This window comes from Miniopterus schreibersii (genome assembly GCF_964146895.1).
Source record: "Miniopterus schreibersii genome assembly, chromosome: 7".
Lineage (NCBI taxonomy): Eukaryota > Metazoa > Chordata > Mammalia > Chiroptera > Miniopteridae > Miniopterus > Miniopterus schreibersii.
This window is the reverse complement of record NC_138108.1, coordinates 69,471,565-69,488,783: the sequence shown is the minus strand read 5'-3', so window position 1 is coordinate 69,488,783 and position 17,219 is coordinate 69,471,565. Positions and strand designations below refer to the sequence as shown.

Sequence of the window (17,219 nt, the reverse complement as noted above, 5' to 3'; positions counted from 1 at the left end):
GCTCCTGTGGCTCCTCTTTTTCTGTCCTGTGTAACTTACCAGCGTCTGCTACCTGACAGGTTCTTTAGGAAGGTTGGTAAGCAAGGCCCGTGGAAGGTTGTGCGGCTAGGAGCAATTTTGTTCTTATAAAGGTGACTTAACTCATTCACTGTGATCCATTAGTCTCAAAAGTAAATTCTGAAGGCTGTCTAATTTCCTTTACTTCCAAGTTTTTGAGGGAAGACTCGCTTAAAACCTGTTCAGTTGTTGATTTAACTTGATTGGCCTGTTAATGAGTACATCCTTATTTTTAAGGTGTGTTTTTCAAGCAGTTTCACTCGGTTTGAAAAACTTCACATGTACTCATTTTGTGGTCAACAATGACTGGAATTTCATTTTCTGAATCCCCCAAGGACTCTTGATGGGATGTTTGCTGATAGAAAATCCAAAACAGGAATATGTGTATATGGCATGAATTCAATTAGTCATTGAATTTCAGCTCAGTATCTATTACAAGGAATTAATAAAATTTGTGTATTGACAACATAAATCCAAGGCTCTAACATGTCTTGTTAATGTGAATCAGAAATAACTTTCAGTCCGTGGGAAATAAGGTCTCTATTAATATAAGTTACTCTGAGTAACTTCAGACACCATCATGGAGTGCGGCCTCGGGGGTCAAATTGTCCGCAGTCTGGTCTTGGCCTCACCACTCTCTTCCCCAAAATGTTGGTGATAGTACCTATTGTAGGGTGTGAGGGGTAAGGCCTGGGTGATGGGGAAGGGCTGTATATAAAGAAAATAGATGACACAGAAGAGCATCCTAATAGAGGTATATATTTTGGATATTAGAGGGAATGATGAAGGCCAATCCTGGCGGATTAAACTTAAACACTGCATGCCTCTGTTTATAGACTTAAGTTGTTCACTTTAATTCATACTTTGGAATTTTCCTGTTTAACCTCTTGCATCACCTCCACAAAAAGCAAAGAGTAAGTAGTTGCATTTATATGGAAGGAGAATTAACCAGAAAAATTCTAATCATAAACTGCTTCAGTACTGCTGCTCTTCTCCAGCCCCCTCCCCCACAGCCACCCCCACGGCCTTGCCTGTACCTCCCACTTCAGAGACTGGAAGCCTTGCATGGCTTTAATAACAGAACTAGGTAGTAGAAAAGTTACTTCCTCCACAATGCATTTTAAGCCTAAATGCGAAATAAATGTTTTGAAATCACGTGAAAAGGTTTGTCTTCATCTTATGTTGATAATACGAGTAAGGGCTTATTTCCTTAGCACACAATAAATTGCATAAGTTTTATTTAGAAACGGTACAAAGCCGGTAATTACATTTAACCAAACTTAGTAATTCCATTTAGTGATTCATCCTACTCCATTGTCTCTTCCTTCACTTTCCCTCTGCTGTTTTCCATATAATGAAAAAAATTGTACATTTTTGTTTTAACTACTATATGTGCTTGCCTGTTCCCTCCCCATACTCCACCTCCCAAAGCAATGTAGGACCTCACTAATGAGAGTTTCTATCACTTTGCCATGAAATTAAGCTTATTTAGACCTTAGAAATGTCCAGACATATACCTGAGATCGGTTTTTTTAGTCTTTCAAGTCATAACCTGTAGTAGCAACTGCTTTAGGGATGACATCAGCCTGGTGGTTTTCCACACGTTTGGGCAGCCTTCCCTGGAGCGTTTGCTATCCCAGCTTCTTCCTGTGGCGCCATACACAAGGACGTGTTAACCTTGTTGAGAACCAGTGAGGATGTTAGGCTACCAACGCTGGGTGCTTTAAAGTTCACAGGTCACCTGGGAAGCCTTTTTAAATGCAAGTTTCTACATTATGAAGTTACTTTAAATTCATACATGTGCAGCAAGTATGAGGAATAAAGACAGGCCAGTAGGCAAGGAGGCTTTTGGCTGCTTGTTGGGCATATGGAGTGGGTTCATCTCAGAGCTACTCGTTACACTGTGGAAGGCCCAGTCTCATGCAGGAGGGACTGGATAAAGCAACCACCTGGAATACGGCGTATTCCCCAGCCTAGTACTCTAGAGCTCCCTCCCACTATGGCAACTCCTAATTCAGCCACTGAGAAATGGCCACAAGTGCTGTAGAGTTGGAACTACTTTTAGACGTTTACTTGGGGAGTTTACTGGTGGGTTTATCAGCATCCCAGTGGAGTTTTGTTTGAGTACAATTTAATGATATAATTGATTTATAAACCATGAATCTGGGAGGCAGCAGGGAAAACGCTCTAGAGTCAGACAAATCTGGGTAGCAGTCCCAACTCCCACCTACCAGTTGGATGACCTTAGGAAATTGGCTCTGAGCCCAGTTGTTCATTAATAAAATAAGAAGACTACCTACCAACCCAAACAGCAGCCAGAATTAAGTGATGTGCCTTTTCTAAAAGGGCTCGGTGAGTGCTAGCCCTCCCAACCCCCACCTATCTGCACTTCCAGTGTCCTTCCAGACCTTTTTCCTATTAAGGAAGCTATAACGGAGTCAAATACCTGGGCGATGATAAGAGCAGGATTCCAGTCTGTTATGTCTTAAACACGCTGACCAACAAAATAGAAAGCTTTTAAAACCAAGACTGGTCTATTGAAACTTGAAAGTTTTGAAGCTTCTCTTTAATATTGTAAAACTCTTCTATATCAATAAAAGAGGGGTAGGTTTGTCAACACCAAAGGCATGTGTCCATTACTGTGATTTGTATACATAGTATAAACATCTTACTCCCTGCCCTTTCCCCTTATGGTTTAATAGGCTTGGATGTAAATAATTGCTTCAAAATAAGAGATAACCAGATTTTAAAGAATACTGAAAATCCCAACTAAAACTTTTTAAAAATTTAAGCCCTAATTTAACAAAATGTTTCAGGTTATGTTGGTATACAAGTACAGGCGTAACTCAGATACTGAGGCTCAGTTCCAAAGCACTGCAATGAAGTGAGTTGTAAACTTTCTGCTGGTGGAGGGTCTTCAATTTGTTAAAAAAAAAAAAAAAAAGTGACATCCTTGAAATGGTAATAGAGCAAAGCGCAATAAAATGAGGTATGCTTGTAAGTAAGGGACATATCCCTTAAATTCCTATCAAATCTGAGAAAACTGTACAACTGGAGAGAAGGAAGGTATACCCACAAAGACCTGTCTCAGCATGTTGGCCAAAGTAAAACCCGTTTTACCTCAGCTGGACTACCTTTCACATTCATTTCTCAAAAAGTTAAAGCAGCAGCTTGATTTTAACAAAGTCTGACAACTGGTGTTAGAATACACCTAAAGTTTATAGTTGTACCATGTTGAAATGCTAACCAGCTTTTTTAAAAAAAATCTACATACGTAACTAAAACAATAGGTGTCAATTAATGGAGCTGACAGCTATAGAAACCTTATCAAATGTGCTTAGTCCACCAACTTACAACAAGAGCTTGTAGTAACTTTGACAACTTGCCCGTGTTCATTTCTGTGAGGCTGAGCAATGTTTGGGACATGAAGGTGAGGCGCGACCTAAGTGGGGATGCCCTTCATTCAAGTGAGGGGAGCAGAGTGCCCTGGGAAGCTGTATGTGCTGACCCATTCTCCCCCTATTCAGTCCTGTTTTATCCCGCCACCTGGCTTAGGTTTAGCTGCTTCTAGATGTGGCAATGACCTAAGTCACTCTGAAAACAACCTAAGACCTAAATCATACTATAAATTGCAGGGAAAGCAGCCTGAGGTTTATGAGGCCACCTTGTATAACCCAGCTTCTTGTAGGTGAAGACTTCAGAGGAGTTTGGGGACCTCCAATAATGAAATACCAAGGCCCTTAGCCTTTCCTGTTAACCTTGAAGCTCCTATGACCTGCAAGGTTAAGACTGAGGCCAAAATAAACAGAACCTAGTGCCTCTCCACTTTTAACTCCTCACCTTTCTCAAGACTTCTGTAAAAAATGTGCCTTTACTTACCAGGCAATTAATTACAATTTTCTTGTTTCTACAATTTATTTTAAACTAATGACATTAAAATTGACAGGACAAAAATAAAAAGAAATATAGTATAAGCAATAGAGATTATAGTTCCTGGATAGTCAAAACTGTAAATACTGGAATAGGTTTTTTTGTTGTTACTAAGAAAATTTTTTCATCCACCTAAGTAATCGTGCCTGGAGCTTGAAGAGACTAATATGTAACAAACTGCAGTAGTGACACTGTAGAATCTTGTTAAATTGGGTTAGATTGACTTTCCAGTAGGAAAACAAAGGTCCTTCAACCATCGTTCCCAAAATGAAGCAGTAACATTATCTGTAATGGAACTGGAGAGAAAGTGTTGGTGTATTTTCAGTGACTTCTCTTCAAGAAGGAGTGCTTCAGGAGCTGAACAGCGGAAGGTCGCTCATGCTGGTCCCTAGGAAGGGAAAAGCACATTAGAAGCAACACCCCAAAATGTGCATGCCAACTAGATATACTTGACTCAAAATGCCAACTTTAAGATGAAAGTACAACCTCCGCCAGTCAAACAGATGGATTGAGTCCAGTCTGGTTTTCAGCTGTGTGATTTTAGACAAGTGACGCAAACGCTTTCCTTATCAGTAAAATAAGGATAACAGTAATAATGTATATGCAGCTTTTAAACAGTGTCTGGCACATAGTAATTGTTCAAAAAAATACTATTAAGATTAAAAAGTAGGCCCTGTTTTTCACATTGTGGTTTTGTTCAGTTTGTTTGGGGTATAACTTATACACAAGTAAAATTATTTTTTTAAAAAAGCTTGCCAGCCGGTGTGGCTCAGTGGTTGAGCGTCAACCTAGGAACCAAGAGGTCGTTGTTCGATTCCCTATCAGGGCACATGCCCTGGTTTCCAGCTCGATCCCTAGTAGGGGGTGTGCAGGAGGCTACGCATCAATGATGTTTCTCTCTCACTGATGTCTCTCTCTCATTCCATAGATACCAGGGGGCATCAAAACAGGAAAAAGGCAATTTATTGGGGCTTTTCTGCTTCCCAAAATATCGCCCCACTTGATGCTTGAAATGCTCCAATTAGGAACCTGTTCTTTTGGCTCCAAATGTTTACCCCCACTTTAAATGCAAGTATTTCTGGGGGAACCAATACAATAAATATCAGTCATCAATCAATCAATCCATATCAAGCCCACTATATGAATGAATTTCTCACACACTTTCCTGAGAGCTGGTTTTAGGAAGGAAATGAGAACACGGTTCCCTGAGAGGAAAGGGAAACCTAAGCACAGGTGATGTCATTTCACCTTGGCCAGTCCCTGGAGAGGTGTCCCACTGGTAGGTAAGTAGATGTCTAGCAACTTTTATACGTACCTGTTGAATTGGGGAAGAATTGTTAGGACCTGATAGGACATTTAATTGTGGCACTTTCTGCTTGAAGCATAGCCCCCCTGGACCCTGACACAACAAGGCAGGCAATCACCCAGAATGGCTAATGATTCCTTTCGGCACAAAATCACTCCCTACCTGATCTTCATAGCGCCAGCGGAGGTTTGAATGGGCCAGAAATTGCAGGGGAAATGTCAGCTGCTGGAAATCTCTGGGCAGCACCTTCCTCCTGCCTTCAGCCTCTTACCTGGTTAGGCACACGCGCACGAAGTCCGCGGCGTTCTCTGAGAAGCGCTCTGGTAAGGGGGGCATCAGCCCTCTGTGCGCACCGATGTAGAACATGGCTGCCATCCTGTCCATGGACGCCAGCGGGGGCTTCCCTGTGGCCATCTCAAACACAGTGCAGCCCACGCTCCAGATGTCCGACTTCCTCCCGTAGCCAGACTCATTGATCACTTCCGGTGCCATCCAATACGGAGTCCCATGCATGGACTTGAGCATGTCACTGTGGGTGCCACTGAAGCCAGCCCAGGCCAAACGTTTGGCACAGCCAAAGTCAATCAGCTTTATGACCCCGGTAGGCATGAGCATAACATTATTGCCTTTGATGTCTCGATGCACCACGCAGTTCTCGTGGAGATAAGCAACACCTTGCAGAATTTGTTCTGTGTATTTACAGAACACCATCTCAGGCAACGGCCCAAAACGGTTGATAATACTAGAGATGGAGCCACCTGGAACAAACTCCATGAAAATGCTCACCGTGTTTTTTTCCAAGCATGTCCCCAGGTAGGCCACAATGTTGACATGTTTCAGTGCTTTGAGCAAATCTACTTCTTCCTGCAGTTTCCGGTACTCTCTTTCCGTAGCTAATTTATCAGAGGTATCCAAAGCCACCTGCTTTACAGCTATTAGCTGTCCTTGGCTAGTGAGACCACAATATACCTAGAAGCAAACCAATACCTATGATTAAGTATAATCCAGTGTTTCCATGGAGCCCAGATGGGGATGAGCAGCATGGCGAATGGCTTTCACAATGGCTTGGAGTCAAGTGGCTGGACTGGCTGGGTAGAATCCTCACTGCACCCATCCCCAGCTGTGTAAGTTGGGTAAGTTGTATAACATTTTTTACTTCAGTTTTTTCTCATCTATAAAGCTGAGGTAACAGTACGTACTTCACAGATATCTACGACGATTACATGAGATGGTGGTTTGGGAAAGTTCATCATGTAATAAGTACAATGGGGCTATTTCAGTGCTAAAGCTCTAAGGAGAGAGAGGAAGGCAGGTCCTGAGAAAATTCACCAGTCACCTCTGCCACGTCCTCAAATGTCTCCAGCTAGAAGCGTAACATGCTGTATCTGGGGGACAGTCTTCTCTTTACCCATCTATGTAAATACTATCAATAGTGCTAGGACTTCAAGTAATCTTTTTTTGCAATTCACAAAATCTAAGGAACATCTTTTGTTTCTGCCACTCAGCAATGATTCTCCCCACTTCTGGTAACATACTCTGAGCTGCTGAACAAAGAGACTCCTTTCCCACTGGACTTAAACCTAGGAGACTGAGAGGCTAGAAATGCAATGGCCATTGTACCACCACATGGGCCTGAGAATGAGAGCCGGAAGGAGGGATTAAAGAGCCCAGATCCTGATGACATTGTTTCACCCCTGAAACCACCTGTGCCCAGAGCCAGACCTACTCCAGATCCTTCCATTATGTAAAGCAGTGAGCCGCTTTTTCCTTAAGCTAGTTTGGGTGGGTTTCCTGTTACTCCCAACTGAAATTGTTCTAAATAAAAGATCTGATGGGGGCTGCGGAGGGAAGGGCCCGCTCAGAGCATTAGAGAAGAGGGAGGGGTCAAGGAGGAGTAGGGATTTTTGGTTTCATCTTGTTTCCCATTTAACTTACTGTGCCGTAGGCTCCCTTCCCAAGGATCTCACCCTTGGTCCACAGGATAGATTCTTCATACTTTAAACTATTTTCAGAAAATATCTTCTTTTCATTGAGAAATGTCTCATTGTCATATATTCTGAACCCATTACTATGTCTCTGGAAGAATGAGACAAAAAGAAAAGTCACCAGAAAACTGAGTCTTTGGGGTGGAGAAAAGAGGTGGGGAGGAGAGTCTTCCTGTCTTCTAACTCAGGACAAACTAAGTAGAGAAAGCCAAATATGCACCCCTAACTAATCACATAGGCTGCCCCTTCTAGTTAGTCCGCCGACGGCTTCCCCAACCAACAGCCTCTGATCAGGTCACACCTGCAGACCAGCCGTACCAGCATCACCTGGTGCTTGTCAGACATGCAGAATCCCAGGCCTCAGACATACTGAATCAGTGTCTACATTTTAACATGATCCCCAAGAGATGTGCATTCACAGTAAACTGTGAGAGGCCCTGCCCTAGGAGGGAGGAAACAAGTATCCCTTTGTAGAATTTAGACCATGTTTTCCAACTGGTTGATCATGACCAAAAATGCTTAACAAAGCATTTGGTCTCCTTTACAAGTCCTTAAAAATAAATGATGATGGTGATGCAGAGGCATGGCAAAGGCCCTTTATGAACAAGCCTCCTGTAGGATCACCTTCCTCACAAAGGAGCATGCATGCCGCCAAAGGGCCATCTGGGTTCCTCCTCCCCATTCTCTCACGTTTCTCTATCCAAACTGAAATTTAAGGACTGCATGAAAAAGAAAAGGTCACAAAAGGTCAGTTTTTGACTCCATGATTTCAAGGTAGGGTTATGACTGATTCTATTTACCAGCTTGTTAGCTTTTCTTCAGTTTGAAATGGCAGAGTGGTAGACCCATCTCAGACACACCGGCACATACATACCCCTATTTCCCACCCAGCCTGAAGGCCTCTCTGAATCACTCTCTTCTTCCCAGCGGAGACCAAGATCACCAGGAAGGCAGAGCTGGCCTTTTAGGACACGATTAAAGGTGTGAGGCTGGAGTCAGAATGCCTGGCCCCACCATTCACTAACTGGGTGATTTTCTACACTTCAGCTTCCTCATCTGCAGCATGGGGACCGCAACACAGCGCCTCTAGAGCTTATCTCACAGAGCTGTTACAAAGCACGCAAAGGAAGCAGCATGTCGCACTTCGCTCAGGCATGGTAAGTTCCCCATAAACCCAGTTTGATACAGTTATTTATCGAGTGTATTGCTCTGATCGACTATTTAAAATAATATTCTAGATCCTGGTATAGTGTGACATAATCTGAGTTAACTCTCAATGAGTAATATTTCAGCTAAACCTACTGTTTCTGTCTCTAAAATCTGAGAACAGAAACGTGGGCTCATGCACTTCAGTGAGAACTAAACAAACAAACAAACCCAACTACCTGTTGACACTCTGTGCCCCCAGTCCCATGCCAAACATTAAAAAAAATTATTTTCAAGATCATGGCGTATGCTTCCTTGAGAACATGTTGTACCCATCCCAACATGTCTCTCGTTCTTAGCCCAGTGCCAGAGACACAGTAGCCATCACCAATATTTTCATGGTGAACTAGTGAACTAGATGGTGAGCCACTCCAGGACCATGTTAATTTCTTTCTACTCACACACCAGAGACCAATACTTTACCCATAATTATCTCGCTGCTGCGATTCGTTGATTGAAAACCATCACTGTATAAAATATTGACCTCTTTAAATAAGTAGTTTTGCCGTATTAAAATACCCCAAATGTTTTCTTTGTAGTGTCAGGCCAATGAAATTCCAGAAGTAAAGCAGCATGATGAGAACATTTTAGCCTGAGAGTCAGGGACCTGGATTCCAAACTTGCAACCTAACAATGAGACCTGGACACAACTATCTAATTGTTTAGGATTTCTGATTCCTTATTTGAAAATAAGGGGTTCGAGCCAGATTGTCTCTGGGGTCCTCTCCCACCCCAATTAAATCACTGATTCTAATTATACCAACCTGTATTTTGACATTTGTTGTCACTCCACCCAGCTCTTGCATGGTATTACCTCTCTCACCGAAGACAAGATGTAGGTTTTCAGGATCTGTTTCCTTTGCCATTTTCTGACAAGAGTTGTTATCTTTCTCATCAAGAGCTAATAGTTCTGCAGCTAGACAACCTAATAGTTCATCTGTCAATTCTTCGCTCTTTATAGAGTCAAGAATGTCTTGGGAAATTGAATTTGCTTCATTTAAAGTTTTTCCAAACATCTGATGTGTAACTGACTTATTAGCTAAACTATCATGGTCAAAAGAATGTGCCCAATGTTGATATGCTTGGGAAGATGCGCTTCCTTGTTTCTCTTTGAAAGAGCAATTCATAAGTGTTTCAGACTTACCTATCAAACTGTCAAATTCTACATCATTCATTAAAATTTGGTTGGCATTTATTTTACCAAGAGATACCGTATTCTGCTTTTCTTGTGGTACATGCTTGTCCAAACTCTTCTCACTGGGCACTGGCCTGCTGTTTTCTGAAAGGAAAAGCAAGGTCTGGTGATGTAGCTCTTCAAGCTCATGCAGATCTCTGAGGCTCGTGGCAAGTATGTGATTGTTAGAAATGTCTCCTTCATCGGCAGACTCTTCCATTGAGACTTCTTCAACAATGGACAAATCTGAGGCAGGAAGGAATTTGTCCTGTTCAATGGACTGCTCATGAGTCTGAGCAAAGTTCATGGGCTGGACTTCATCTTTGGAAAACAGAAAATCATTTCCCGAAGGCTTCATCTGCCACTCTGGTTCTGAAATACCACCACCATTTTCAAAGTCTTGTAGATTGCTACCTACAGCCTTGCAACCCTTTTCTTTGGAAATTAAACGTTTGTGTTTGTGTTTATTTCCAAGCAAAGCCTTTGGGGGTTTAACATGTGGTCTTTTCTGAGAAGGTTTTGTTCTGCTGTTGCTACTCCTCTCACTGTGTGAAGATCGACATTTACTGGTGATACATCTGCCTGATGGAGCTGAACATATCTCTTGGTAATATTTGTTTTCATGCCTTTCAGACTCTCTCATGTGACAATAAACAGGGGTCCCAAACATTTCATAGATTCCAGGTCCATTAGCAGTTGAATTGATTTCTTTGAACATATCACTATACTTAAGATCTAAATCATTTAGTCTGGGCTCTGTTGGTTGAACAGGGAGAGGAACTGAAGATTTTTTTATTCCTGGATTTTTACAGATGCAAGGAAATGATTGCTTTTTAGGCTTCAGAGCCCGGTAAGTTGATTGTTTCTTTTCTGTCTGTGGTATTCTCCTTTGAAACTTGAGTGATTGCTGAGGTCTCGGGTCAACAAGCCCCAAAGAAGGGAAAACTTGCGTTTTTATGCTGGTTTTATGCATGGTAGGCTTAATGGAATCTTTCATGGAAATCATGAAATTCTGAGGTGTCCTGTTACTGGTCTTGGTTTTTGAATCTAACTTATTTCTTTGGGTTTCCATCTTCTGCCTGTCATTTTCTTGGTGTGCAAGTATGTTGAAGCTATAGTTATTATGAAGGGTGCCCTTTCTTTTTTGGAGGCTTGGTTTGGCTACTGCTGGTCCCTTGGGAGTCTCGTCTCCAGGGAAAGTGATGTGGATAAGAGGCACTATCCCATTCATTTCTGGCTTGGTTGCCTCTGCTATTGATATTTTTATATTTGTCTCCATGTTGTTATGACCTTCCGGCAGCTTTTCAATGGGGCTGTCAGGAATTACATTGGACAAACTTTTAAGTACAGTAAACTCTTCTAAAATATGATTTGGCTCAATTTCTTCACCTTTAAGTGCCAAAGCACTTTTTGAATCACCTTTATCATTTCCAGTCTCTTTATCCTTGCTTAGAGTTATTTCTGAATGCTGGGCTTCTTGGAACTTGATTGGCTTGGTACATCCAGCGTCTGAATTGTACTCACAATTTCTGACTACAGAACCCTCTGTCTTTCCTGATGAAAGATATTGCAAGCTGTCTTCTTTTGCTCTCCGCATTTCACTACCATGGCAGTCGATATCCACTTCCCTGTCTGCAGGAAAATTGCCTTCCTTAAAATTCTCAAAGGACACCAAAGAGTCACTTTTTTCAAAGTGAGAGATTTGAATTTTGTCACTTCCTTCCATCTCCTTAGGCTTCCTATTTGCCTCCATCTCCAGGTGTTGTCTGTGATGGTTAGCCTTCCAAAAAGAGCACATGTTTCTGGACCAAATAGACCTATCAGAGGACCTGAGAGTCTGATCCACAAACACCTTGAACGAGTCTTCTGGTTGCTTGTTTGATGGCCTAAACTCATCAGATCGAGTAACCAGCTCTGAGAGCTTAGGCACAAAAGATACAAGACTTGGGATATTTATTTCTCTCTCTTTTTGATCCTTGTGATTTGGGGGGATAGTAAGAAGACCATGTCTCATGGGCAAGAGTGACAGTGGTGGCAGAGGGAACTAAAAGGAAAGAGAGAAAAAGCTAATGAATGCAGAAACATATATGCTTATCACGTTAACTGGTTTAAAGTAATTTGAAGAGCCCTGGCCAGTTTGCTCAGTGGTTAGAGCATTGGCCCGCGGACTGAAGGGTCCCAGCTTCAATTCCAACCAAGGGCATGTAGCTCAGTTGCAGGCCTAATCCCCGCCCTGGTCAGGGCCCATGTGGGAGGCAACCAATCGACGTGTCTTACATCGATGTTTCTCTCTCTCCCCCTTCCACTCTCTCTGAAAAGCAATGGAAAAAATATCCTCGGGTGAGAGTTAAAAATAAGTAAGTAAATAAATAAAATAAAGTAATTTGAAGAGATTCTAAGATTCTCTTTAGGAGGGCCTTGTACTTAGGAAGCACAGAGCTATTCTTGAGATCACAAATTTAAAAACTAAAAGCTCATTCCCAGTGTTTGTTTTTAGAACCAAGGTAAAATAATACTTTTAAAAACCAAGATTATCATAAAGATTCATGGTTACACATTTAAAAGAAGGGCCCTATAATGTAAACATTAAAAATATAAGATGAGACATTTTATTTCTCTTCTCTTTCCTTTTGTTTTCCAAAGAATTGATCTTAGATTTTTTAAAAATTTTAATTGATTCTATCTATCATCTATCTATCTATCTATCTATCTATCTATCTATCTATCTATCTATCTATCTATCTATCATTTATTATTGTTGACACTATTGCAAGATGTCCCCCATGCCCTTATCGACCTCCCCCCAGGCCCTACCCCACTCCCTGGACTCTCCCCACACTGCTGTCTGTATCCATGGGCTATGCATGTATGTTCTTTAGCTAATTCATTCACTTCCTTTATCCGGTGATGTAAGATTTTTTCAATCCCCACTTAGAACAGCTTAAAATTGCTGTTTACATTGATTTTACTAATGAGTTACAGACTGACTCATAATTTGTATCCAGAACACAGCTACTCCTCATTGTTTTTGCTGATCTGTTCTGTTGAAGGTGGCTTTTAAATGTGCCTCACTATCCCCTTGAAAGTTAGCAACTCTGATGGATTTTAATTCTCCTTTGCCCTCCAAGTCGTTTCAAACTAAGCTAGTTTTTGCTTTTATCAACCTCTAGAGGTCAGTGTAACCCAATATGTAATATTCAGCTTTCAGGTCATTAAGCTATAAACTCTTTATGCTTCTTTTCATTGAGACCTTTCCGTGTGTATACAGATTTAATACTTAATTATGTCAGAATATTTATGGGCTGGATCTTGGGTGGTAATTGAGAGCTATGTGTTTCATTTTCATTCTGTTGCCACCTGTGTGTAAGAAGAAAGGAAAAGGAAAGGATCCTGACACTAGAAACTTAAGCTTTAGAATCAGGTGAGATGCAGTGTAATCTCCCAGTTTTATTGCCTAGATGATTTTCTCCCATCTCTCAAAAATAACAGGAAATAAAGACAGATTCTCCTAGTGTTTAAACATGTCCTTAAGAACAGCCATTTTTTATTTATTTATTTTTTAGGCCAATAAACTCCTTTTACAACAATAAGCAGTAGCTAGGCATTTTCTCAAAAGCTCCTGGGTACAGGAGAGTTAGACAGTTGAGAGAACTGCAATTTTCCCAGAAATTATTTGCTACTCTATAAGCTATAATGTGAATTGTTGCTTTTTTTCCAAGAAATAATAGCTGAGGAGTTTGGTTCTGAGTTCTTTGATAAAGTTTGTCTCTAACAACAAAAGTTCTTAGGTGTATTCAATGACACTAAAACTAATTAATCATACCTCAGTTCTTCGGCTACTGTACTTCATATCAGAGGTAGAAAACTCTATAACAAGAAAAAAATAATAAAATTTAGATATTCTTAGTCGTAGAGCTTTGTCCCGATATGCCAAGGTTGTGGGTTGGATCCTCAGTGAGGGCACATACAAGAATCAGCCCATGAATGAATCAATAAGTGGAACAACAGATTGATGTTTCTCTCTCTCCCTCCTCTCTCTCTTCTTCTCTCTCTAAAATCAATCAATAAAAATAAAAAATAAAAAAAGTTATTTCAGGTGTAACCCATGTGGCGGTGGGTATGGTATGATTTTGTAGATATGTAGGTATATAAATATATAAATATATATTGATATATATTTATAATCACATTCTGGCAGGAAACACGAGATCTCTGGATCAGAGAACAGAGCCGTTATTACTCACAGGGCATCACCGCACCAGCTGCCAACACCCCAGTTTTACAGGGAACGCGCCAAGAGCCAGATGTTTACCTGTACATGTAGTGGGGCTGCACCACAGGAATGAACACAGGAATTATGAGATTCAGAGTTTATATAGAGTGTTTGGCACTTTACCCACCTTTCCCTCCTAAGAAAGACAGATCTTTACTATGAAATGTAAGCAAATGTCTCCAGGAGGAAGCAGAAATGTGTCTCTGGGTTTTATTACCCTAGAATGTAAGCAAACAGCTCCTGAGGAAAGAAGCCTCTGAATCTCTCTGGAACAAGACAACATCTCTCATTTCTAAAACATGTTTAATATTCAATCATCTTTTAGCCTAGTTTCCTAGTTCTTTTTACTCAGAAAGCCTGGACTGTGGAGAAATGTGAAAATATTCATGTATCATTCTCTCCCAACCATCATTTGAACTAAAACTTGGAATACATCATGATTTCTGAAGGGGAGGTTTGTGGAGGGGGAGGTGGGATTTACCAGGTAGTGTAAACCCAGTTGTCTTCTTATCAAAAAGTAAGAGTGGGCCCCAAACCCTACCCACCACCACAGCTTAAAGCTGAAGCCAAAAGTGCCAGTGTGTCCAGAGTCAGAGCAGGTCACACACATGGTGAAGTGGGACAGGTGGGGACAGGGGTAGACAGAAATCATGTGCCCCAACTAAAGGGACATCCATTGCCAAGTCCTAGTTGATGTCCTTCCAGATGGGTAATCCATCACTGTGAGATCTCCAATTGTCAAGAGAAGCCAGAAAGCTGGAGACTTTACATGGCATCTCCTTCCCACTCCCCCCCCTTTTTAAAAAAATATCTTTATTGATTTCAGAGAGAGGAAAGGAGAGGAAGAGAGAGAGAGAAACATCAATGATGAGAAAGTCATTGATTAAGCCCGCAACCCAGGCATGTGCCCTGACCGGGAATCAAACCCCAATTGCCTGGATCCTTGGTCGGCGCTCAACCGCTGAGCCACGCCTGCCCCCCCCCCTTTTTTTAAGTGCTTTGAAGGCTGAACAAAATAGGTCTATGGGTCCATTTTAGCCACAACTACCATTTCAAAATTTTACTTAGAAACAGACCTAAGATGTAACAGGTAAAGAAGCCATTCTCGATGAAAAATGGTCACCTAGATAAGGATCCCAACTGGAGGGTCACAGCTGGCCAGGGCACCTCCCCCCAATTCTTTATGCACTTATTCAACAAATACCAAGTGCCTGCTGAGTGGCCAACACTGTCCCAGAAGATGGCACTATAACTGTGAACCACAAAGACAAAACCCTTGCCCTCACAGAGGTCATATTCTAGAGGTAGAGATCTTTCTGCTGGGAAGATTCTACATGTTAATACCAGAAATACAAATGAATATAATTTATAGTTGGGTGCATATGTATAACTTCCCGAGTTTTAAAAAACAGCTCTCTGGAATTATTATAAGCATTTGGATAAATGGGACCCAGCATTGGTAGGAATGACCCGAGGTGGGGAGGCCCTCAAACACTTCTGGCCAGAAGCAGACACTAGGTCTTTCTGGTGGGTAATTTGGAAGCCTTTTAAAATGTACATAGAATTCCAGTGAAAAGAGAGAACATACTTTTCTCCACTGTCTTCACAAACCTCACTAAAAGGGCAGTAAAGGAATTTTAAAATGCGTGAGTAAGAACAACGAAAACCCAGAGGACAGAACAGCAGGTGAGCAACGCCAACAAAACTTGGGGCAGGGAGATGGTGCAACCGATAGTAACTGACTACCCATCTGCGGTCTCCAGGCCGCTCCCGGCCCGCAGGGGGCAGACCTCAGCCAGGAGCCAGGAGCCAGGAGAGCCCCAATGGCTCGGGCAGCCCGGAGGGCAGGGCCCGCTGGGCCGGGACAGGAGGCTGCTCGCAAGTCTGCAGAGGAGGCTCTCAGCCCCCGCTCTTCTCCGTCCTGGCTGATGGCTGGAGGCTGGCCCTCTGCAGAGCTTGAAACAAAGATGCCCAGGAGCGAGGTGCAGCTGCGAGCAGATGCGGTGCCACCGTGAAAACAGGAGGGTGGAATGAAAACCGACGCCTGGCAGGCGAAGCCCAGCCTTGCACGGGCAGGCAGGGGCCTAGATGCTCCCCACTCCCTCTCGAGGGAAACCGCCGCGAGGAGAGCAGAGCTGTGCGCCCTGAGACACGACCTAGGCCCACTGTCCCTTCCGCAAGGCCCTGGGCGCTCCACACATTTAGCGCCGCCTTCTAGGTACAGACAGCTGGCCAAAGCCCCAGGCTATGTGAGCAGCGCCTCCAGTGCGGAAAGGCAGGGAATACGGCCACGGGAAGAAAGCAGAGCTCAGAGGACCTGGGGACCATGCACAACCATCCTCAACGCGTCCTCAGGAGGCCCCTGGACATGCACTCGCTGAACCTGGGGAGTAAACCGAGGAGGACCCTGAGTGCCGGGGACACGAGTGCCCAACGCAGCTGGACGCCGAGGCAACCTTCCAGAGGACAGCGAGGGACGCCCAGACAGACAGCTGCTCAGAGGGCCCGAGGGCCCAGGGCTCCGGGAGCAGCTTCTCCGAAACAACACTGACCAACAGGAGGCCTGGCGTGCAGGCCCCTGAACTGAGGCGCATTTTCCAGTCCATCAGCCAGGATGGGAATGAACTGGGAGCGGTTACAGGGTGAGGAATCCTGGACTGAGGCATTCATGACACTGGAACCAACACCAGGTCTCAGAGGAAAGGGAACGAAACCGCAGCGCGCTAGTGACCTCGGCTGTAACAGTCCTTTGCCCAGTCACAAAAATGGACACATTGAATGCTGAATTCTTTTCAACACGAAGGCTGAGAAGATTGGGGATTTCCCATGTGTGAGGAGAGTAAGGTAAAAGTGTTAAAATCTAACAGATTAGGTCTAAATTGAGCAATCAAACAAAATCATGATGAAGATGTTATTTAGAAATATGGAAGTACATGCTAGAAGAAATGGTCTTACAATGCTATTCGTACTTCTGTTTTTTATATTTGCTCATCCGTCTTTCCTGAATTCTGGGGATGGATGGTGGTGATGGCTGCACAGTGTGAATGTACTTAATGCCACTAAACTGTACACTTCAATAGTTAAAATAGTAACTTTTAAGTTATATACATTTTGCCACAATAAGAAACTTTAATTATAATAAATACTGCTTTATTTAAATTTCACTTAAGCTCTACCCATCTCCCTAATTCTTATAATTTTATTTTTTTCCTTTGTTTGGTGAGATGCCTCACAGTTCCCATGATGTGCCATCTCCCTCACTGCAATAAGCCAATAAATGTAGCTTTT

The 17,219-nt window shown here is 42.6% G+C and overlaps 1 protein-coding gene across 2 annotated transcripts in view; it reads right to left on the bottom strand.

Moving 5' to 3' along the window:
* Nucleotides 1–3,950: 3,950 nt before the first annotated feature.
* Nucleotides 3,951–17,219, bottom strand: part of MAP3K19 (mitogen-activated protein kinase kinase kinase 19) — a 71,544-nt gene continuing 58,275 nt past the window's right edge. For both annotated transcript variants that reach the window (XM_081142999.1, XM_081143000.1), the window contains 5 exons: nucleotides 13,482–13,525; nucleotides 9,249–11,702; nucleotides 7,229–7,369; nucleotides 5,565–6,262; nucleotides 3,951–4,375 (listed from right to left, as the gene is read on the bottom strand). In XM_081142999.1, the coding sequence (XP_080999125.1) occupies nucleotides 4,309–4,375; nucleotides 5,565–6,262; nucleotides 7,229–7,369; nucleotides 9,249–11,702; nucleotides 13,482–13,525 (3,404 nt within the window). In that variant the 3' untranslated portion in view covers nucleotides 3,951–4,308. The remainder of the gene's footprint in view (nucleotides 4,376–5,564; nucleotides 6,263–7,228; nucleotides 7,370–9,248; nucleotides 11,703–13,481; nucleotides 13,526–17,219) is intronic.